Source organism: Setaria viridis, chromosome 9 (assembly GCF_005286985.2).
Source record: "Setaria viridis chromosome 9, Setaria_viridis_v4.0, whole genome shotgun sequence".
Taxonomy (NCBI): Eukaryota; Viridiplantae; Streptophyta; class Magnoliopsida; order Poales; family Poaceae; genus Setaria; species Setaria viridis.
The window spans coordinates 5,796,847-5,820,710 of record NC_048271.2 but is presented as its reverse complement, the minus strand read 5'-3'; the positions used below and the strand labels follow the sequence as shown (position 1 = coordinate 5,820,710).

General features: G+C 48.8%; 2 protein-coding genes across 5 annotated transcripts; one reads left to right on the top strand and one right to left on the bottom strand.

The window, feature by feature from the left end:
• The first annotated feature begins 6,299 nt into the window (after positions 1 to 6,299).
• Positions 6,300 to 11,733, top strand: LOC117837413 (protein transport protein SEC23 G). 4 transcript variants are annotated; one of them, XR_004636352.2, is made up of 3 exons: positions 6,300 to 7,023; positions 7,849 to 9,742; positions 10,957 to 11,733. XR_004636352.2 is itself a non-coding variant. In XM_034717032.2 (2 exons), the coding sequence occupies exons 1-2, from the start codon at positions 6,424 to 6,426 to the stop codon at positions 9,508 to 9,510; spliced, it is 2,262 nt and encodes a 753-aa protein (XP_034572923.1). In that variant the 5' UTR covers positions 6,300 to 6,423; the 3' UTR covers positions 9,511 to 11,733. The 4 variants fall into 4 exon arrangements, 1 of the variants encoding a protein (XP_034572923.1); XR_004636351.2 differs by having other exon boundaries at positions 7,849 to 9,786; XR_004636350.2 differs by having other exon boundaries at positions 7,849 to 9,786; positions 10,778 to 11,733.
• LOC117837414 (auxin-responsive protein IAA13) lies at positions 10,337 to 12,901 on the bottom strand. The gene is made up of 5 exons (XM_034717033.2): positions 12,411 to 12,901; positions 11,240 to 11,493; positions 10,997 to 11,108; positions 10,802 to 10,863; positions 10,337 to 10,715 (listed from the first exon to the last, which is right to left on the bottom strand). The coding sequence occupies exons 1-5, from the start codon at positions 12,644 to 12,646 to the stop codon at positions 10,678 to 10,680; spliced, it is 702 nt and encodes a 233-aa protein (XP_034572924.1). The 5' UTR covers positions 12,647 to 12,901; the 3' UTR covers positions 10,337 to 10,677.
• Positions 12,902 to 23,864: the final 10,963 nt, after the last annotated feature.

The window sequence follows — 23,864 nt, the reverse complement described above, 5'->3', positions numbered from 1 at the left end:
CCACCTCAAACGCTTGGGATAGTTTTAGAATCTTAAATCGCTAGCCGACTGCCATCTGCAGCTATAGCCACAAGTCAGCTATATCTTTTTCGTAAAGGATACATGTGTTTGTCCGTAGACAATTTTAGTTGTTTTAGAATATTGTTGCTATAGCCCAAACATTAAGTTATTTTATAAAAAATGGTATTTTTATTGGTTCAAATACCGTCACGGTATTTGATCAATATTCTCTACGATTTTCTCATCTTTCCTAAACGTTTACTTGCTATTTAGTACTATTGATGGCGTATACGAATTTTATCACCACTGTAGGACACATGATGCCAAATTGTTACGAAGTATGCAAGAGAGTACTATATCTGAAAAATAAAAAATGGACTTTGGTTTCTGGCAACAACTGGCTACTATTTGAGGCACGTTGGATACGGCCTTTTCCATCTAACCCTTTTTCTTCAAAAAGTTTGTAAAGTTCGATACTAATGCTTGTGTAGCAACTCTTCATCTCATACGGTTTCCTCAGAGCAAACAATCCTTGTGTGTTGACTATACGGTAGACGCCTGCTGCCACAAAGTTCAAACAGAAGCATGCAGAAGCATTGACTATCGCCGAGGTTTCTTTTTTAATTAAAATCTATCGCCGCCGAGGTTCACGTAGTCGCGTCGAACATACGAAACCATTGACGAGGTAGTAGATTCATGTCAGTTGCGCTGCGCTAGCGTCAGTCAACGGCGCGCCGAGAGGGCACGAGATGCTCGGCGCCGAGTTGCTCGGTCGCGCGCGACGGCGACGCGGATCGGCCGGTGGGGCGGGGCCTGCGCCGCAACCGAATACGATGCCCACAGAATTGCCCCCCTGGCCGTTGCCACGCGCCCGGTGCCCCGGTGCCGTGCCGTGCCGAGCCGGTGGAGAGCACCGGAGCTAGTAGTTTGTTGGTCCACGCTTTCCTCGCCGGCTCAGGGGCGGCCCGGGCGGCAGGCGCGCGCCGCACGGCACCCGAGGCATCTTTCTTTTTCCGGCGGTTGGCGCCCGCCCCGTCTCGCTCTCCCCCCTCGCGCATCACCGCACCGTCCCCGCGCGCGGCGCCGAACCACCGCTGGTCCACCGCCGTCAGCAGCGGCGGCCATCAGCGTCGCCGTGCCCCGTACGCGTGTTGGCCGCTGCCTGCCTGGGCGGCGGCCTCTCGAGTCTCGAGGCCGCGTGTCGGCTACTGGGTGGCTACTCGGATCGCCTGATGTGTAATCTGTTCGTAACCTCCTCCGTCTGACGCATGCATGCACGCGGACGCACGGCCATCGCCGTCGAGATGTCAACGACGTTGAGGCAAAACTCGTGCGTCAGTGGTGTTCGGTAAAGTCGTCGGAGTATTTACCGTTCCTTTCTCCGCGCCATGATTGGAGTGATTTGACCGGCTCAACGCTCCTCCAAAGCCTGATTTTTAGGGCACGTACCACGGGAGTCTTTTGCCGTCCAGGAGTAGGCGATTTTGCGAAAACCCCCTCGTCTCAGTCAGGCGACGGGTTGTCGCCTCGCGAAGGGATGGCGGGGGCTCGTGCTCACAAGCCAAAGTGCCGGCTCCAGCACCGTTGTGCACCCCCGCTGTCGAAGACGAAGGCGAAAAGCTCGATCCCCTGCAGCGCTTCCCCTCCAGGCGGGAACATGGCGGCAATTTTCCTTCCCTCCGCGTCAATTTCCCCCATAAAACCGATTCCCCTCCGGCTCCCCAATCTGCCCCCAACCCTAAAGCTCAATCGAAGAAGAGTCGAGGTGTAGATGCGGTGGCGACACGTGATTTGCTAGAGGCGGAGGCACGGTGGAAGCGGAAGGCTACCATGTTGCAGGAGTGGAAGGGGACGGCGTCGGCAAAGCAGTAGAAGGGGGTGGCACCAGCGCCAGTGCAGAAGGGTGCGGTGGCGGCGCTACGTAAGGGGGTGGCGGCCGTCGTGGTAGAGCAGGTAGGCACCCTCAACCTCACCGGCGACGGTAGCAGAAGGTACCGTCTCCTTTCAATCGCCATGGTCCTTCAGCGACCCAACCTCACCGGCGCCCCAACCTCCATCGTCTTGCCGAATGGAGCTTTCTTAGTGGTATTTCGATTGCTCATCCATGGATGCGTTCTCAAGTTTTGGATCCATCAACATGGTAACAAATCAATCTCAATTTTTGATAACTGCTTGTTCATTAGCATTTTGATTAGTCCTATGATTTTGAGTAGTAGAAATTTCTCTCAAAACATAACCTGAGGCTGAACTAGTACTTTCATGTAGCTACAACACATTAGGTCTCTACCGTTGTTTTGCATCATTCATCAATCAGCATCTTATTATTTTGCTCATTTATCAAGTTCTCGTTCATTTGTAATTTATAGTTCCATTTCATATATTGTGCTATCTGTGCCAGGTTGCATGCTGTATTCATTGCAAAAAAAGTTTATTCGTGTTCTGCCTCAAGCTTTCATTATGAGCAGTGCTTTATCTGTGAATTGGTTAATAGAGGCATCAGTTTTTTCCCCTGCTTTGCATTCTTGTAGCCCTGAATTGCTAGTCCTTTGTTTGTAACTGTCAATTCTGTTCCTTTTATCAATAAGTATGATATTAGAGATCATCACATTGAATTATTAGCTGAAAATATTTTTATTAACATCATTGTTCTATCTTTGAAATTGTTGTATCAATTTTGGCCCCACCTATACATTCTTTGAACTCTAAAATGTATGTTAGGTTCAATGATACTATGCAGAATTTTTCATCCGTGTTTTCTCTTGTTCCCCCCTCTTTTCCCCTTTGGTCATCCAGTACTATTTTCAATTGCTGCTATTGCTACAGGAATGCTTAGTTTCAGGGTGCCATAGAAGTGAACAATTGAACTGATATTTCCAGGAATGCTTAGTTTGGTATTTTCAGGAATACTACAGGATTGCTCAAAACAACACATTAAGAATCGCATGCCTGTACAATCGAACTAAACATTGAGGCATTGAGGAATTGTATGTTAGGTTCAGTGATATTGATACATCTAAATGTGATATCAGTAATTTACTCGTTTATCCAATTGTACTATTTTCTGCAGGGATCATGATCCAACACCACCTGGTGGCTTCACAACTTTATCAAGAATCATTCTCAGATGTCTCAAATGGGACCTTCTCATTTTGTCCCATTCAAGCCGCCACGACCTTTGGACACTTTGCCATTGCATGAAGAAACAGCAACCCCCGTTCATCACTGGTTATTGATAAGTGTATTAATATTTATAGTGGGGATGAACTTGTTAGGACTGAGAAGCGAATCCTATGGACACAAGAAGAAGATGTTAGGCTGGTTGGTGAGTTGCTTAATTCAGTTGCTTTGTTTTTCAATTACATTGTAATTCAATTGTAGCAATATAATACTTTCTATACGATTGTAGATGAGCTCTTGGTTGCTTAATTCGACGGACTCATTCTAAGGAACTGATAGGAAGAATGAGCAGTATTGGCTAGTATTGGCTTGATGTTATTGATACGTACAACCAGACTACTCCCGGCAATAGGAAAAGAAAGTGGCACAAGATTAATAGATGGACTGACCTTTTCCACAATGCTTGGATAAAGGCTCGAAGAGTTTTCACTAGTAGATACAATGATCAAATATGGATTGATAAGGCGCATCACTTCTATATGGAAGACAATGAACTTGGGCCTTTTGTTTTAATAGATGTGTGGTATGTTGTCAAAAATGAGGCAAAGTGGGTAGCATACGACAATGAACTTGGACCTTTTGTTTTAATAGATGTGTGGTATGCTGTCAAAAATGAGGCAAAGTGGGTAGCATACAATGATGGGCTAAATGCATCACGTAAAAGAAAGGTTCAGACAAGGAAGTGACAGGTAAAGATTCAGATGTTGTAGATGTCGAGGAGAATGTAGAATGCCCTAGACCAATTGGGCAAAAACAAGCTAAAAAGACCGTCAAGAAAAATAAAACCAAGTCCAAAGTTTGTGATAGTGATATTGAGGAGCTCCATACACTGGGAAGAATCCAATCTGAAGATCATGCAAACCGGATTAAAGTATTGGAAGTACAACAAAAGTTATCATTTGACAAGCTTGAAGCAGCAAAGCTTGCTCATCTTACAACCAAAGAGCAAAAGGAGGCAGCAAAAGACCAAAAGGAAGAAAAAGGTATGAAACTGAAGCTAGGATGTTTGAGACCTATAACCGTCTTCTCTCGCAAGATGTAGAACTAATGTCTGACGAAGAAAAGGCTGATCATGTAGCAACAATGAAGTCTTTAAAGAAGAAATTATTTGCTGAATTTAATTAATACTTACTTTAATGTATCTGAAACCTTCTGCCTACTTTAAGAGAACATGCTTTAATGTATCTAAAACATTCTTATCTATAGAATGCAACGTTGAGCTATATATCTTGTGTTTTGTCCTGTTATGTGCATTGAGATGAGATGAGCAGCTGCACAGATGCCTGTGCTTACTTGGATTTACCTTGCATTCTCTCAAAAAGTCACAAAACAACGTATAAAGATCATATTTATATTTAATCATCTGAGTCTATATAATATAAATTATCTGTATTGCTGTCTTTATATCACATGACCAATGTTAGCACGCGGCAGCCATGAAGGTCATGAAGGTCGCCTTACTGGCTGCGGTCGCGCGGTCTTTTCAGAAGCTGAAATTTCAGAAGTGCTCTTCGGACATAATTAAATTACCTTTGCAGGTACGGCATCATGCATGTCATCGTGTCCCTAGTTCTTCGTAAACAAAACGCGCATTAGGGTGGATCTTACTAGATCCGTTTCGTGATGCGAACAAAGCTAGGTACAGCTGCCAGCAGTGTTAAGTACGTACGTACGTATGCTCGAGCTCTTGCTGCTACGGAGAGCAACGTCTCTGTCTCTGGTCGTAGATTCCACAGACGACTCTAAACAAGTTCGAAATCAAGAATCCTTTATTAGTTCTCACTCACATTTTCTGGATGGATCCACACGTCCACCGATGTGCAACGCTACGCGCCAAAAATAACCCACATCAAAACCTCCAAATAATTACCGCTCTTTGTGCGGTGCCGCTCAAAGCTAAAGGAGTGTTTGCCGGCCGGTGGCGGTGACGGTGATTTGCGTCTACGTCGACGTACGGATGACCTCAGCTTGGAAAAATATGCATTTACCCCCAAAGCGATCCTGTTGATGGATAGGTCTGTAAACAAACAAATAAATAAATTGTAGAGCAGCCTGGGGCGGGCCGCGGGGCTTGAGAATTTCCTCGCTGTCCGTACGTGGATACGAGATTTTAAACTTTAGTAGAGTCACATCAGATATTCGGATGCTAATTAGGAGAATTAAATATGAACTAATTACAAAACTAATTGCACAGATGGAGTCTAAATCGCTAGATGAATCTATTAAGGCTAATTAATCCATCATTAGCAAATGGTTACTGTAACACCACGTTGCCAAATCATGGATCAATTATGTTTAATAGATTTGTCTCGCCAATTAGACTCCATTTGTACAATTAATTTTGTAATTAGACTATATTTAATATTTTTAATTAGTATCAAATATCCGATACGATAGGTGCTAAAGTTTAACGCGTATTCAAACACCATGTGATCGTTGACATTCGGGAATGCGGTGCCTGTGCCAGTCGCCAGAGGCCCCAGACACCTCCTACTACGGAATGTGGGATGTAGGCATGTAGCGGACCGGAGCAGCCGAGCAGGTGGGGGTGGGTACTGCCGTACTGGATCACGCCGCGTCCAAGGTGACCATGCACCCGTAGTCCCGTACAGCAACGGATGCCGCCGGCCGGTACGCTGCTGCAAGGTGACGGCACCGCGCTCGAGTACGGAAGGCTGCAACGGGGTCGGCGCCCGGCGGTACGATGTAGCACGGGTGCACGTAAGAAGATTGCTTTTTATGGCTGACTGTTTAGGTGTTGCGCGTCATCATCGTCTGAATTTCTTCGTCGGTAGAATCTTTCGCAAGTGAAAAAGACGCTGGGTTGGTACAACTGTACTCCGTTTTACTGCTGAGCAAAAAAGACGCTCGAATTCGTTCTCAAACCGTCAGTCAAACGCCACCCGTGTCGAATGTGGGCCTGGTTTGGGTTCAATTGGGCGGACAAACACGGCACGCATCCAAGGTCTGGCCCATATTCCATCCACCTACCCAATGGGCCACAATAAAGCACAGCATGAGAATAACAACGGGAGATCAGCTGTCCGATGACGATCCAACGGCCACCCTTTGACGAAGTTAACAAAGCAGAAAAAGGGGAGCATCCAGCCTAAATTCTCCCGAGGAAGAAAGGAACCCACAGGAAATGAGAAAAAGGCAGCACCCTGGAAGACGACGGCGGCAAAGGGCAAACCCTAGTGTCCACTCCACCGCGGTGCCCGCCACCCCGATCGGGGCCCGATTCCGATGGACTTCGCGGAGCTGGAGGCCGTGGAGGGCCTCCGTTGGCCGTGGCACTCGTGGCCGCCGACGCCCCCCGCCGCCGCGTCCCTCGTCGTGCCCACCGCCGTCCTCTGCTCGCCGCTGCAGCACCCCACGGCGCCCGACCTCCTCCCGCTGCTCCCCTACGCGCCGCTCCGCTGCGCGACCCCCGGGTGCGGCGCCGCGCTCAACCCGTTCTCGCGCGTGCACCACGGCTCCGCGCGATGGTCCTGCCCCTTCTGCGGCGCCGGCGCCAACCCGTTCCCGCGACACCTGGCGCCCGACGCGCTCCCCGCCGAGCTCTTCCCCACGCACTCCAGCGTCGAGTACGCGCTGCCGCCAGACCCGGCCGAGGCAGGGGGGCCGGGGCCGCCCGCGCTCGTGTTCGTGGTGGACGCCGCCACGGAGCCGGCGGAGCTCGCCGTGCTCAAGGGCGAGGTGCGCAGGGTCGTGCAGGGGCTGCCCGAGGGCGTCAGGGTGGCGCTCGTCACTTTCGCTGCGTCGGTGTGGGTACACGATCTCGGATTTGAGGGGTGCGCTCGGGTGGTTGTGATCAATGGCGAGCGCGAGCTCGAGTCTGACAAGGTTTGTGAATTTATAATGTGATCCTTAGGACGCTGAATAGTGCGAATCTGGGCCAATTGATGCGAACGCTCAGCACTCTAGTATGAATATAATCTGATGCTGCAACAGCCACTTGTCATTACGTTTAAAACCTGCTCCGGGGGATCTATCAAACATGTAAATTCTAATTCTGGTCTTGAATTTGAATAATGGTAGGTTGTTAACATGCTAGTTTGTTTTTTTAACTCTTTATGTAAACTTGGAAATTCAGCAAGTACTCCGTTTGCAATCAGTAAATGCAGGGGCAATGTAATCTTTGGTTCACTTTTGTCTTACAGTGGTTTTGCTCTAGTTGTTATGTGCGGTAGTACTACTACTGAAATAGTGAAATGGACATTGTGCATAGCAACTTGACATGGCTTGGTTTCTAAAATTCTTCTTGACTTGGATGCTTTATTCCTGCAATTTTGCTTTTCTATAGGAGCGCAGCGTCTTGGTGTTCTAAGGTGCTAGTTGTTGCTGGATGTATAATTGGAGCATGTCTGATCTGTAGGATAGTGACTCTTTCAAATTCTTGTGCTCACATATAGTGTTTGGGAAAATGTGGAAATTTGTAAACTGCATATCCGGAGAATACTTTCCATTATCTAAACCCATTGTGTCATGGAAGCTTTAAGTTTGGTTCAGATTTCCTCTTGCTATGTTGCTTCTGCTCAAAGTTGTCTTGTAAATTTTTGTTCACTTGTATTTTGAACTTCTTCAAGTTTGGTGATCTGCATTTGTGATCGCTTGCGCTGTTGAAATTCTTGTGGTTGCTATCTCAAAGGCCTTCTTTTTATATTTCAGATACAAGAACTTCTAGGTGTCCACCGTTCACGATACAACAAGTTGGCTATGCCAAGGTCCACTGAAGCACAGAGATTTTTGCTGCCTGTTTCTGAATGTGAATTTAACATCACATCTGCAATAGAGGACCTGAGCTCCATGTCTGCGTGCCCACGTGGGCATCGCCCTTTAAGAGCAACTGGCGCTGCTATTTCCACTGCTATTGCTCTTCTGGAAGGTTGCTGCTCACCCAGCACTGGTGGTCGGATTATGGTCTTCACATCTGGTCCTGCAACAGTTGGTCCAGGGCTTGTGGTGGAAACTGATCTAGGGAAAGCAATTCGTTCTCATCGTGACATATTCAATAGCAGTGCACCGCTCGCTGACAAAGCACGTGAATTTTATAAGAAAGTTGCAAAGAGGTTAACAGACCATGCATTAGTTCTTGATCTATTTGCCTGCTCTCTTGATCAGGTTGGGGCTGCAGAGCTGAGGAATCCAATTGAAGTTTCTGGGGGTTTAATGGTGCATACAGAGTCATTTGAGTCTGAGCAGTTTAAAAGTTGTTTCAGGCATATGTTCAAACGTGAAGGTACTGATTACCTTAACATGAACTTCAATGCTACAATTGAAATAGTGACATCAAAGGAGGTGAAGATTTGTGGTGCCCTTGGTCCCTGCATTTCTCTCCGCAGGAAAAACAGCTCAGTTAGTGATAAGGAAATTGGTGAGGGTGGGACAAACTATTGGAAAACTAGTTCACTGAGCAGCAAGACCTGCATTGCTTTCTTTTTCCGAGTTGATTGCAGTCATAAAGCTGAGCCCCCAACTGTCTTTTTTATTCAGTTCATGACAAGGTACCGACATGGTGATGGTAGTTATCGCCTAAGAGTAACGACAGTAGCAAGAAGATGGGCTGCACCTCGATCTCCTGAAATTGCTGCAGGGTTTGACCAGGAAGCTGCTGCAGCTGTTATGGCCAGGCTTGCTGTTTACAGGGCAGAAACATACCACGTTAGAGATGTTATACGATGGCTTGACAAGATGCTTATCCGTTTTACTGCTAAATTTGGAAACTATGTTCCTGAAGACCCATCTACATTTCGGTTGTCACCAAATTTTTCCCTGTATCCACAGTTCATGTACTACCTGCGGAGGTCACAGTTCATTGATGTTTTCAACAGCTCCCCTGACGAAACTGCTTTCTTCAGGTTGATGTTGAATAGGGAGGGAGTTGTGGGGTCCCTAATCATGATCCAGCCTACTCTATTCCAATACTCATTCGATGGACCACCTATTCCTGTGCTGCTAGATGTCAGCTCCATCTCTCCTGATGTCATTTTACTATTTGATTCATACTTCTATATCGTGATTCATTATGGCTCAAAGATTGCTCAGTGGAGAAAGCTTGGTTATCACAAGGACCCGAACCACGAAAATTTGCGGAAGCTACTTGAAGCACCAGAAGTAGATGCGGAGGCTCTTATGGTAGATCGTTTCCCTGTGCCAAAACTCATAAAGTGTGATCAGCATGGTAGCCAGGCCAGGTTTCTGCTTGCTCGGTTGAATCCATCTGTGACACAGAAAACACAGCTTTCAGAGGGATCTGAAGTCATTTTCACCGACGATGTTAGCTTGCAAGTTTTTATTGAACACTTGCAGGAATTGGCTGTTCAGGGCTAGAAAAGCATGGATCCTGACCATGTTTGTGCTATCCCAGTTGGGATCCATATGTGTTCCTGAGGATATGGCTTTCAGAGGGACCTGCTTCATATTCACCGATGAAGTTTACTTGCAAGTTTTTATTGAACACTTGCAGTAATTGGCTGTGCAGGATTAAATTGTTAATGTGGATTATTTATATGATATTTTCTGGTCTCCTGCATATACTGGGAGAGCTCTACTTCCTGGAAGGGTGAGATCTCCCTGAGTTGTACATTGCTCAAGCTTCAGTTTGATGTAAGCCAGTTACATTTTAGTTCTGTATAGCAATGTGGTATTATCCTCTCAAAATGCTTGATTTTCTCTGAAAATGTGCCGTTCCTATTTTATGTTGGTATGCCCTTTAAGCCAGCCATGTCAACACCACAAGCATATAGCCTGCCTGTAATTCTCACCACATAACTTCCACGTAATTTTTGGAAGGTTTCAATTAATTGTTGCGTGATCCCAAAAGGACACCCATCATTTGATACTGTTTTCAAGATATTATCATATGCTCGACACCCTGCAGACCAAATACTATTGGCATCTTATATATCGGTTACATTTCCCTAATCATAAATGTGCGATGAAATAAAGTATGGTTTAGTTTGTGTGTGCAATGTACTTGGCTTTGGTATGACCATAGCTCTAGCAGGAGCAAGGAAGCTTCATGCTGTGATCATGCCATCATGCTTCAAGACCCAGCCTTCTCAATAACTCAAAGAGACAGATAGACTAGGGTTATACTAATGGATTCCCCATCACCACGCACATGGCCTGTTCCCCCCACTTGATCACATACAGATTGCCAAATATTGTATTGACAATTAACAAACAGGTTAACTTACAAGATACCATAATAATAATAGTCTCATTGATGCCCTTTACTTAACAATCACACAAGCTTGATTAACAACACTGGAATAAAATCACCAAGTAGATTCTGGGACACACGGTAGGGGACATCACATAACACCAATCCAGCTACACACAGATAGATTATTGCTTCTGGTCCATGAACAAATTGAACAAGACAGCTCCCTCCACTAGTAATTAAAACACATTATATTTCTAGGAAAACCGTAGCACACTGCAAGGGCACCATTCTTATGACACAATGCGCAACATCTTAACGCTGCATTTTGTTCAGCTTTTGTTCTTGCACTTGTCCTTGGTTCTTGGTGCTGCATTTTTTTATGTAGAAAAATAGAGGATTAGAATTAACGTGTGAATTTTGAAATGGAAGAGAATTTTAGCTGAAGACACTGACCAAGACCGATGGCTTCAGAACTCTTCATGATCCTTAGGCGCTTGCATGACTCGACAAACATCCTGCAGGGATTATAATTGACAATCCAACATAAGAAACTGAAGTCTGAACATCTTGATCTCATCCTGATCATGGGTCAGTAAATATGAAAGCAGGAATTATAATCGACAAGGCACATGAGAATGAAGAACATACTCCCACGGGACATCGCCAACAAGCATCCAGTCACCGTCCTTGTCTTCGTAAGTAGTGACAACATCGGCACCACTCACTGGATCAACCAATTTCCCCTCATTCATGTTGTTCCCTGGTAAGATGGATCATCGATGCAGCTCTTATCAGTTCTGGTCAGCTTTGTGTTTGCACAATTTGCCAAAGCAGTTGGTATCAACAATTTGTACTGCAGTTTCCCATGCGGCCATGCCAGTGGTGATTTACCAGTTGTGAAGGTGCTAAACATCTCCTTCAGAGCAATGGAGAGGTCCTTGTAGCTGTTGTACATCTTCAGGTCCACCTTTCGCAGGTAGGGCGCACCGTCCATGCTGACCTTCACGAAGGCGGAGCTGTTGCTGCTAGCATTGGCAGCGGGCTGCTGCTTCTCGGGTTCCTCTTCCTTCTTGCTCTTCACTGTCTGGACGGTCATGACGTTCCTGCGGTATGATCGGACTGGTGGCCAACCCACAGCTTGTGCCCTGATATAAACACATAAATTTAGCTATAGTTCCTTGAATTTCAGTATCAGGTCTGCTTTAGAGCTTGAATAAGTTAAGATAATTTGCTAGGGTGATTGGGAAACCCATCTAGACAGCCAGATCATGCATGTTACTATATTCTTGCCTGCAACCAGCTCTGCTTTATGCTAATGTTGTGTATAACGAAAATGTGATGTGGTTAAGACCACATGAATCATGACCATCATGATTATTCAGAAATCACTTGGGAACAGGTGTGCTTCTGATGATATTTAAAATATTTTTCTAAGTAAAACCATTCATTTCATTCAGCAAAAATAAAGAAGGAAGACTGCAAGGCCACTTTTCCTAATGGAATCTGCCAAAAGGCGAAGCAAGTACACCATTCTTTTCTGACAATCTGCCGACAAAGGCCGGCATCAAATGTGCGTGTGTTTTGACTTAAAAAGTTGGTGATAATTCGCGCGGCGCTTTACTAGCGGCAAAGAACATACACAATGGTTTCGCCGTATGCACTTTCTGCCAGAGGATCTGTTCTATGGATATTTTGCCCTACTCAAAGTGTCTCTGGTTGATATGCCAAGATTATTCGACGTACTATAAATATAAAGATTTGAATAAATAAAAGGAGGCAAGGGAGAGCAAAGAACACCCGGCACATGCACATAAAGTCATACACACGCTTTCTACCAAATGCCATTACGCTATTTTTGGATCTTTTCTTATTTCATATACAAGGAAAAAAGGAAAATAAAGTTTCGATCATTTCATAATTAACGTCCCTATCTCTGAGTAGAGAAAGATTAGCATCGTAGTAATAATTGAATCCCCATGGTAATTAATACTAGCAGTCAAATTAAGCCTATCCCATGCAGATTAAATCAGCATGTGTGCAGATGTGTAGTACTAGGACGTACTTGGGTGCGGGTGGCTTCTCGGCATCAGCGGCCACCGCCTCGGCGGGCCTCTTGGCCTTCTCGGCGGCCGGCTCCGGCTTGCCGGCGGCGGCTTCCTCCATGCCGGCGGTGGGCAGCTTCAGCTTGAGGTCGATGGTGTCCTCGAAGCCCCTCTTCGCGGCCTTGGCCGCCTCGGCGCCGCCTCCCGGCAGCCCGAGGCTGAGCTCCGTCCCGACGTCGACGTCGGCGCTAGCCATCGGCTCCGCGGGAGCTAGCTAGCAGCTGGTCGGCTAGCCTGTCGCGGCCGTCGTCGTCGTCTCCCTCAGCTTGGACACCTTCAAGGCTCCAACAAAGCTAAGCTAGCTGCCTCTGCTTCTTGGGTCTGAGCTCCTCTCTTTGTTTCTGCAAGGAGATGGAGATTTGGGGTTGCAGTGGGTTGGAGGTGGTGGAAGAGAGGACCCAGGAACAGGGTGGAGGTGTGTATATATAGAGGGAGGAAGAGATGGAAAAAGGAGAAAGAGGGGAGAGAGAAAGTGGTGGTAAATACTCCTATTCTAGAGGAGGTGTGGCAGGAGGAGAGAGGGAGATGGAAGTGGGGTTGCAACTTACAATAGCAGTTAGTTAGAGCATGAGTGAGGCTAGTTGGAGGTTGGAGCCAATAATTTTCGTTTCCATGTTTCCTCCGTTTGGATTCTCTATTCATGGGCAGAAGCCAACTTGTTAGCACTGCATGTGTTATGTGTATTTTTTTTTCTTTTGAAGCAAGAGCATGTGTAGAGTTTCAATTGCAGGTATGGAGCTGGGGGGAAAAAATTATGATGTTTCATTCATTTTATTTTATCCATGAGCTTTCTCTTTTTGTTTTGCAGTATTACCATCTGGCCAAAAGGCAGCAAAGGGAAGCCTAATTTGGAGTTGAGGAGGAAGAGTTGTCATTCCTACATGTTTTGAATTAGATGACCAAAGTATTGAAACACGATATTATTCGACTTCTTTGGTTGCCAAATCCACAATGGAACAAAAACATTATATCAAACGAAATATTTATTTTGCTACCATCATGATAATCAAGTGAGGGCGATCAAGGAGAGAAATGATCATAATGAAGTCTATGCAACAAAGGGTGATGTCAATATATACTATTAATATATGTGGATAAATAATGGCAGATCGTTATTATTCACAATACATGCAAAAAAGAGTGGAAAATGCAATGGCCAACTGAATTTTATTTTAAAAAGGGCAACGTGCATTTGATTTCATACAAGTACGTTTTAAAAAAAATTTCTTTTATGCAAGATTTTATTTGGGCTGATAAATGTGACGCATCTCCCCATCCCAATCCTAATTTTAAGCTAAATAGAAACGTGAAACAAACACTAAAACGCACTCTTGCAACACAACATACGCTAATGCATGCTTTATGAGGAACAGATAATCAGGGGTTCCCCTGAAAGCAGGGGAGGGAACACAGGGGCATGCACGGCTGGCAGGACGCATCCCGTAGACGATCCGGGGCCAAGCGAAACGGAGCCTGCCCATACGCAAGCCGGGCCACCGTGCAGGCCGGGCGCCGACACGTGTCGCAGGATGAGCTGGACTCCGCCGATTTTGCCGGTGCCCGGTGCGTGATGCGCTGCCTGACGTCACCGGGCGATTTTCACCGCCGGTCCCACGGGCTTCAGTTGGTGGGCCACGCCGGCATGTGGCCCCCCGGGGATGCCGATCTCCTCCCCACCTGTCAGGGCCCACCGCGCAGCAGGATCTACCTCGTTCCTTTTCTCCGTCAGAGAGTACGCTTCGTGGACAAGTGGATTGAGGTCCTTGAGGATTGTGGATCGTGTCTGAATTCTAAAACACTGAATTTGATAGAAATTTGCTGAACTTTGTACGAAATTCATGGATTAGCCGTGTTGCTGGTTAGTTGAGAAAAATGTTTCACTGTCCTAATAAGTTGTCTTCTCGTGGATTAGTCATAGAATTTTATCAACCCAATCAGTAACCTTGCCTAATTTCTCAGGCTGTCTGCCATCCACTCCGGGATGTGCGATTCCCATGCCATCGGCACGGCCATTACGATTTGACACCATCATTGCTGTTGCCAAATTGCGACGATCCATCCTTATCTCTAGCACACCTCATGCCCAACGCAAGGGTCGGCATCACCGTAAAACACTGGTACACGACTCGCAGACCTGATAATGTCGACAGTGACAACGAAAGGCACTGGTGTCTCCACTTCACTGCAGCAAAAAAAATAATACTGACAAGGCAAAAGATGAAGCAACACCCAGCCAGGACAAAGGATCACCGAAAAGAATTCAGCAAAAAAGAAATTGCAGGCTACACGGCGACGGTGACAGCTGGAGGAGGGTGAAACAAGAGCAATGGCTTTCATGAACAGCAAGGGGGGGGGGGAGGAGTAGTTGGATTCCCAGGCCTCCAGGGGCGGTGGGGCCCACGTGCCGGGAGGGGTGGGGGCAGGTCAACTCAGGTGTCGGCCCCACGCCGGCGTGCATGTGGGGGCGCGAAAACGGATTCCCCCAGCGCCACGCGACCATATTCCGGAATGATTATTTGTTTATATTATAATAGTTTAGTTAATTATATAATCGACTGATTGAGGATTAGCATAATGGAACCGGCCGGGTTAGCAGTATTTCTTGGCTCCCAATCATTCTCCAGCCCACCAAAGCCCCTGCTAATGAAAAAGCTTTAAAAAAGTTACGACCCGCTAGACAGGGGAGGAAAATTGAGGATGCACTGCACTGACAGTCTGACACAGCAGCCCAGAATGGTTACTCAAAGAGGCAAGGATGCAGCACATGGATCCATCCAACGCCAGGAAATTCTTGGCTGGATTTAGGATTGGGTTTTTCAGACACACCAAAACACTCAAATTTCATGCATGCAGACCTTGCCCGCCCCCCCCCCCCCCCCCCCCCCCTAAAAAAAACACAGTTTGTGAAATGTCCTAAAAAAGCCACCGTGTACCAGATGGCAATGGACATGGATACAAGAAGGAGGTGTACGTACAATGCATGGCTAAATCAAGTGCATATGCAGTAGTCCTGGCCGAAATGGTGGTGTCCCCCCGGGAAAGTCTCAGCACCGGCTAGCATAATAATAGCGGCCATGATCACACACAGTAAAGTGACCAAAGAAAACACCAAAGAAACTCCCAGCACGAGTTCTATATTATTGGCAGCGACCGCCCCGGGCATTGGCGCGTACAAGGACGCCCGGTACGCTGCCTGAGCGCCTGGCCTGGCTCTCGGTGTTGGGTGTGGTGGGGTAGTGTAGCGGAAGGGAGGGGGGAGCGCCGGCATGTGGGTGGGTGTAGTGGGTGTCGCCGGCGGCGGCGCGTTGAAACCCAGGGCCATGTGCCCCGGGCCGCTGCGCCCCACCACCCCTGAACCCGCCCCAGCTTCCGTGCCCGCGCTCCGTGCGCATGCTGGGGGCCGATGCTGCCGCGCCTATGCTATTGCTATATGCTACGCTTCGCGATGCGCAGGGTCTAGAGCCTAGCGCTCTGCTTGTTTACTACACGTAAACAGATCCCGATGCGCGTAGTTTTCTCCACCCTTGTCTTCAGGGATCTCGTGTCATCATGCCGTCACCGCATCACTGACATTAGTGATTAGTGAATGATCTGTTTTGTTTTATAGTACTAGAAGTACTACTCTCTCTTCTTCTTCTTCTTTTACCGTTTCATGATGACTTGACTGATGTGATGATGAGGTACGAGTGCAACGTAGCAACAGAAAAGCAATTAACCAGTGGTACTACTGCCTGTAGCAACAAGAAGCAGTCCTCGCAGGCCCGACCACGTAAGCAAAGCGCGTGTTGTTCGGGACGAGACGGCCCTAGAACCCATAGCACAACGAACTCCTAGCCAAATAATCATGGGCATGATTGGGATCATCATCATCTTCCTAGCTAGTTCTTCATTGCAAGCAACGAACGGCGTGGTTGGGATTAGAGACACACACATATCCTAATACTCGCATGACTCTCGAGCGAGCTCTAGTAGCTAGCCCTAGAGACAAGTAGACAACGCTCGCATCTAACTAAGTTGCCTAGAAACATGCTCCATCCATCCGTTCCGTCCATCGCATGTGCCCGATTCCCACCCTACCTAGCCACACAGTGCACACCGTACCGATCCATCGATCGATCAGCACGATCCAAGAAAATGTCAAGGGAAGCCTGCACGGCGGCCGGCCGGCCGGGGCAGCAAGTTTCTCGTATGGGCACGCACGCCAGCTCGGCACTTCACCATTCCTCTTGGCAACGGCATGCAGCCGGCAGGCACGCGCTGGGAAACGTGTCCCCGTTTCAGATTGATGAAAAGAATGGCGTGGTTTTACACCACCACGGCTGAGGGCTGACTCGGGCTGATGCTGCGATGCAGGTGTCCTGTCCGCGTGCGGCGGCGCAGGGGCGTCAGGGGCACGTCCCGGTGTCGCGGCCGGGCAGGAGCTCGAGGGAACCCATGCTCGGCAGGCGACGTACGCGGCTGTACCGTCCTGTTGGATTTCTTCTTCCCGGAAGGAATGTGCTAGTCTCCGGTGTACTGTAGTGTAGGAAGAACAGTTTTTTTCTTTTTGATTCATCACTATCTCTCTTGGTCTCAGTTTGACTTCGAGCCTCCGATTTAGAAAACTCGTGGTACGGTGGCGGCCGTACTTGTTTGTGACTCGCGCGGAGGGACCAACTGGCAACTGAATACAGGCACCGGCGCCAACAGTTCACTCTCACCGGTTTTTTCTACTCTACTAGTTGAGGTTCAGTCGTTCAGACAATGCTTAATAAAAGAGTAAACCCAACCGATACCATTGACGCTCCAAACAAACAGACCTTTGACACGAGCAAGAAGGGGCTGAACTGAACTATCTTAAACGTATCCCGATCTTGTGTGTGTTAGCAGGACACAGTTCTAATGCTAGTGTACCTGAATTTTCGGTTCTCTTCAGTCCAAACATGATCCCCAGCCGATTGGAATTTTGAACCCCACGAGGACGCCACTATAGCTAAGCTACAACCACTGAAAGCACTGATCGATCCAGGAAAGAGCAAAAGGAGGCGACAGCAGCAATGGCGTGGAGCGAGTGGAAATGCAGAGTGGAGGTGCGGAGCAAGCATGGCCGACCTGCTATGCCCTGCCTGCCAATACCGGTAGCCCAAAGCACGCGGCCGCACTCGCGCGCGCGCGCACCTCGCCAAGCGACTCCACATCGCACATACCCTGCGATCCCGAGCGCGCGCGCGCGGTCGATCTCGCTATCCCTAGAGGGCTAGATCCCGAGACCGGCGCGTACGGCACACCACCGATCCATCAGTGGTATGCTAGCACTGCGCGCACGGCTGGGGCCGGCGCTGGAGCCGCGGCCAACCAGCAAGCGCCAAAACTCGGCCGTGCCGTGCGATGAGGGATCTCCTGTCGCCGTCGGCGCCCACTCGCTGCCGGGCTCGGACGCCGAGCGTAACGTAGCTTTCCCGCCATCATTGCGCCGTAGGCAAGCGCCACTTCTTTGATGATCCGGCTACAGTGATCCCGGATCTTACGCAGAAACAAAATCCAATGAACTGGCCAGCTTTTGAAGAAAAACTGGTCTGGGAGTAGAGTGGTGTGCACATTGTGGTTTGGAAGAAACAGGTAATCATATTATGTTTAGATGCCCCTTATGGAGGTTTGTTAATGGTGTAAAGCAGAGACCAAGGTAGACGTCACTTCATCAATATAAAGATCTACCAGCTCGGTATTTCAGAATTACTAATAGAGGTAGGAATAGAGGTAAGGTTGCTTGCGTGCATTCCTAGAGAGTGATGTACGTGTATATGAGTGTCTACATCCGTATTATATTTCAAAAAAAATTATGGACGACAATTTCAAGTGTGTCCACCCAAATTCAAGTCCTCACGTGTACTTTTTTTTATGAATCGTGTCTTGTAGTGTCTGGGGCACCATCATGCTCATAATGCAAAACACTTGGTGTGCATGGTGGTTAAGGATCAAAGGACATATAACCCATCTATATGTCATTTCATTTCTATATGCCCATATTAATGCCTGAGTTATATACACGCTTTTAAAAAAGTATTAGTATAACACCAATCAACAAAGAAAATCAACAAGGATTTCATAAAGAAAGAATGAGAAGTAGGAAACAAGGAGAAGGAAGTTAGAATTTCAACACCTATTTCTCCAACGGAACATGCGTAATAATTTCTTAACCTTAGGGCTACCAAAAGGAAGTGTCTACCAAAGGGAAATGTTTATCTTCATTTAGTATCAACTGATAATTATCTTCATTTAGTATCAACTGATAAGATAACCGTCATGATTTTCAATTGTAATAAACAGAAATGACATCACCATTATAATTGTAACAAAAGGAAATGCATGGCACTGATGAAACAACTTGCACCAACAAGATCCTGAAAACTAAAGGGGTTTAGCCAAGTTGAGGCTTCTAGAAAGGCTTACCCGCAACGCGAGACTCCTAGCTAGGAACGGGGACATGCGCCCTCATACCCATGAGAACATTCTTTTTTGTCTCGTTATGAACGGTTTTGGCGTTTTGGTTAAAAAAACATATCTATTAATATGTGTTAGACATTAAGAATTTGTTACTGCTGTTTCTTATAACTCTAGCTCGACATATATAACCTGTTCAATTTAAATATGGCTGCAAAAATTTATAGCCTCATCATGCTATACGGCTCGGTTCTCAACTTTAGAAGTGTCGATGGTTAGCAAGGTATTCATGCTATAAAACTATTCGTGGCTATGATTGATTTATGCCTAAAATTACCTTCAAATACAAAAGCCACTGTATTAAATTCTAATAAAGAGTATCATACCCACCTGATCCTCAAATGAATCTAGTGAAGTTATTCCTTCTAATGGAATGCTCTTGGACCAAACAACACAGGCAGAGTGTTCCATAGAGAAAATGGTAGTAATTCATCTCGGACAAAATGAGACATCAGATTCGCGTATAAAAGAGTAGGATTTTCCGCTCCTTATATAACCCTTTGACAACTAACAACTTTTTTTTGAAAAAAAACTTGACCGATAAAAGCACCATCATGAAGATTTCTACTCCATTTGTTCCAAATTGTAGGTTGTTTTGATTTTTCTAGGTTGATAAATATTATTATGCACCTAGACATACGCATAATAATATCTATGAACATAAAAATTACAATTTGGAAGAAGGGAGTAGTAATTAAAAACATTACTTGAGGAGATTGCGAAGTAGGAAGGGTAAATGTGCTGGACGCTTTGTAAATGGTTCACGAGGAAGGCTCGGCTTCGTGGGAATTAACACAGCTGCAGCGGCAGGTTTTGTGACGCTCGATCTCACCGAGCAGCTAGCCCCTTGCATTTTGGCTATCAACCACGAAGTGCAAATCAAGTAAGATCCAGGGTGCCCTGTTTAGCTGCCAGCTGCTGCACGCGCTTGCCGTTTTCTACGGGCCTGAATCCAACCACAGGCTAGCTAGGTGAGAAACCACACATGCCATGGCCAGGAACTGAACCTGCAGAGGGGGACCGCGCGCCGGCGACGGCGACTTGGGGGAGCTCGGACCCGGAGCACGGTACGTGCAGGTGCACCTATCCTAACCAGCACGGGCACATGAACAATCGCAACCCGACGCAGCGCGACCCTACCCTGCACCCCGCCTCACCGCCCGCTCACCCATCCGGGCAAGGGGCAACGCAACGCAAGCGCCAGCGGGCCGCGTCGCGCCACTCCGCTCCCGACGCGCGGCGTCCACACACGTCGCCATGCTGCACGCGCGGACGAAGAGATCGAACTGGGATCCGGCCCCGGAGCGCGCGCGCGCCCACCGCCACCACCACCACGGTCGATGGATGGCTGGAAGAAAGAGAGCGTCGCGGTCGCGGGCGGCGGCGACGACGACGTACGGGCGGCCGACCGCTGACGCGCGAGGGCACGTGAAGAGGCCCGGCCGGCCGGCGGGCGGGCGCGGGAGGGGACACGCCCACGTGCGCCCATCAATGGACCATGACTTGCCCGGGCATGGGCTACTGCCACTTCCCCGGCCACTGCAGCCATTTCCCCTGGACCACACATCATTCAGCGGGAAGAGCCGCCAAGGCGTTCTGGTGGTGCTGGTTCGATGCAGCCGGGGCCCCCAGAGGGTGTCGAGTTCGAAGCTGCTCCTGCTCCTGCTCCGGCCGGCCCAACCGGGCTTTCCCCTTTCGTCCCGTTCCGCCGCGGCGTCGCCTGCGGCCTGCCTGATCCGGGGACCTGGCGGCTGGCGCCATGGATCGCTGCCGCGGCTCACATGGTACGGTAGCAACGGTACCGAACACTGGCATCTCCGCAGTACTAACAACTATCAGACCTACAAGTAGTCGGCAGGCCTCACTCCGATCCCGATCGATCGATCCAACGGTTTGTTGGCCGCCCTGACGTGTGATGGCGTCGAGCGCCCCCCGCGCGCGCGTGACCGGATGTTGTTGACTAGTCCGAGAGGCAGTTCCCGCATTCCACTGAGGATCCTGAGTTCCAATCCTGACTGCCGAGATCAGACCACGAGCAGTTGAAGCTGTTCCCTCCGGAGTTGAGAGCAGTACCCTCTCGATTCGATAGGATCCACTTCACCACTTGCCTTCGCGTTTCGGACTGGTCCACACGGGCCACGCCACAGCTTAAGCTGCGGTTGTTCGGTGGTTCGATCGGCGGATTTGCAAGTGGTTCAGAGTGAGGATCTGGTGACTGGTGAGGAAATGCTGTGCTGCCAAGATGGCATGTGCTTCACGCCCGGTGTACCGAACGGATATATGCTGCCTCCCGCATCGTATCGCAGAAAGTCACTGGAATCCCGTGTCCGGCGATACGGTTCCGATACTTGGGCGCGTTGTGCCGCGCCCACTTGCACGTAGACATGCGTCCTTGCCAAAAACATCGTGGATACTCCATTACTCCATACTTCTCTCTAGATCTTCATGGCAGACAATGCTGTCCCGATCTCGGTGTAGCTTGGACATAATCCTACAAACTGCTCCTACAATCTCTGAGGAATATACCGCTCGATGCACTTGCTCCCATTCTTTTCATTTGTTCTTTGTTTCCTTCCTGGCGTTGGCGTGTTACAGGCTTACAGTGTCAGCATCAACTTGGGCGCATCGATGACCAGAAAATGGCCAGATCAATAGCCCCACGTAGTTGTGTGCACGATCGATCGATGAACAGCGCCCGAACGGTGTTTCCCTGCCGAAACCATGCATGAAAGCCCTGCACTCAGCAGCAGGAGCTTCTGGAACGAGCTGGCTTTGGATTGAATTGACTCACGGTTTCCGATCCACGTATATCATCAGTCAGGAGAGACTGGAATTGAGAGCGACCGGTGAGGAGCACGCGCGCCACGCGCGCCACGCCGCCACCCCACCATCCCCCTGTCGCGTCGCGTGGGGAGGATCTCCGCGGCCGTTCACTGTTGCCGATCTGCCATGCAGTGCAACGGCCCGGCGAGCGGCCGTCGGTCCTGATCCTGACACGAACCGAGGATCCGCGCGCACCTTTTGGTCGGGGTGCGAGTTCGGCGCGCGTAATCTTCATCTGTCCCGGCGGCGGCAGATCCCGGGCTTGGAGGGATGGCGGTTGGCTTGGCTCTGCAGTCTGCACCGGTCTCGGTTCAACGGAAAGGAGACGGGGGGTCGATTCGCAGCTAGTGCGCTGCCGCATCGTGTGATTCAGCGCGAGAGGCAGCAAATGGGAAATGCGACTCGCAGATGCTGAAACGCATGCCGGATTGTGAAGCGCGCGCGCATGCCCATTTCGTGGGGGACAGATCAGATTGATTGGTTTTTCGTGGCATGGTCAGTGAAAGCTCGTGGGTGACAACGTGACAGGTAGCGTGGCAACGGGGTGGGTCGGGCTCGGGTGGAACATCCGCGGACCCATCCCCAAAACCCAATACAAAACCCGCCCCGACCCTGAACCACGGGTCGAGTGAAAATCCTCCCTCGCTCCTGAACCCGTCGGGTCCACGAAACCCGACAATGCATCATCTCAGAATCGCGACTGCCAGTAAACATGCAGCATCACATGATCATGTCTATAACAAAGTGCGGTAGTGAAATACTCCTATAGAACAAGAGCAGATGTAGTAGTATAGCAGACTAGCGAGTGCAGCACTTGCTTCAGCTTGGCATTTCAATAGACAGCTTCACCAATTTGAGGAGCTTGGAATTGGTGCTTAACTTTCAAGTAGTTCCAAAGCTGAGAGATGCCCCTCATGAGTCAGCATGAGATCTGTAGTTGCATCTATTGCATTTTGCCCAAAGTTTCCTCCATCGCACTATTTTCTCTTTGATGTGACTCCACAAACTTGCTGTAATGCTCCCAAAGGAGACTTGGAACACGAGCACGAGCAGTCATCCTAATGCACGGGGATAGAGCTGCCAATTTACCAATCGCAGAAATCACATATTAATTGACATAATAGGATCTGTTTCAAGTTCTGTTCGGGCTCACCTTAGGGACTGGGGAGGATTGTAGGACGAGTGGAGGACGTGTGGATGCCGGGATGGACACCCTCTTCTCGCGCGCGCCCGGCTCCGGTGCTCGCACCGTGGCGGCGGTGCCTCCCGTCGCTGGGCACGCGGCGTGGCGGGTGGAGGCGACGGCATGAGGAGGGCGGCAGTCCTCGTCGGCGTCGTGGATGGCGTGAGGAGGGTGGCGGCAATGTGCCTAGCGTCGGCCGTCCCCGTGCTGCTCGTGGCCGTCAAGCTGCGTGGCGCGAGCGCGTGCTGCGGCGGCAACCTTGAGACGAATGGTGGCTGGGGCTGGTGGCCTAGGAAGTGGTGATGGTCCGGTTTATATACTTAGAGGTTACTTATGTTACGTGGGTTGGGTTACATCTTCGTTGAGCTGGGAATAAACTTCTGACCTCGAACGGGCACTCGCGGGGGAAATTCAAAACTCGCCCCGCCCCCACCCCATTTCGGGTCCTGAACCCGCAGACCCGCGGGGCAAAAATAAACCCACCCCCGTCGGATCCAAAACCCGCAGGTCTCGGGTGTAAACCTGTCCGAGTGCCATCGTAGTGACGGGGAGTCGAACTAGCGCGCCGTGTTGATGACACGTTCGTGCATGCGTACGAGAGTGACGGACGCTTTTTGTCACAAACATAAAGTTTCAGGAGATAGACGTATAACAGATTGATGTGAAATTGAGAGAGTAGCTAGAGTTGAACAAGCTATTATTTTTCTTCTTTTCTTTTTTGAGGACATCTTATTTTTTCTTTCTGAACCGGCGGCGTTGGTTATTGAGACGCATTGAAAAGTTTACAAACATCTGGCCCAGAGCTTACTTGGGCTGGCCCAGGATTTTCTACGGGCTTACGAAATTTGGGCCCATGGAGGAGGAGAGTTGGCTGGGCCATGGCAAGCAAGTTGGGTGGCTGCCACTTGACGCCCTCTTCGGCCCTTCG

Bases quoted from the DNA above. Each gene is read 5' to 3' on its own strand.
- LOC117837413 (XM_034717032.2), top strand. From the start codon at position 6,424: ATGGACTTCGCGGAGCTGGAGGCCGTGGAGGGCCTCCGTTGGCCGTGG. The intron at 7,024-7,848 runs GTTTGTGAATTT...TTTATATTTCAG, and splicing joins GCGAGCTCGAGTCTGACAAG to ATACAAGAACTTCTAGGTGT.
- LOC117837414 (XM_034717033.2), bottom strand. From the start codon at position 12,646: ATGGCTAGCGCCGACGTCGACGTCGGGACGGAGCTCAGCCTCGGGCTG. The intron at 11,494-12,410 runs GTACGTCCTAGT...TGTTTATATCAG, and splicing joins GAGAAGCCACCCGCACCCAA to GGCACAAGCTGTGGGTTGGC. The intron at 10,864-10,996 runs GTATGTTCTTCA...TAATCCCTGCAG, and splicing joins GTTGGCGATGTCCCGTGGGA to GATGTTTGTCGAGTCATGCA.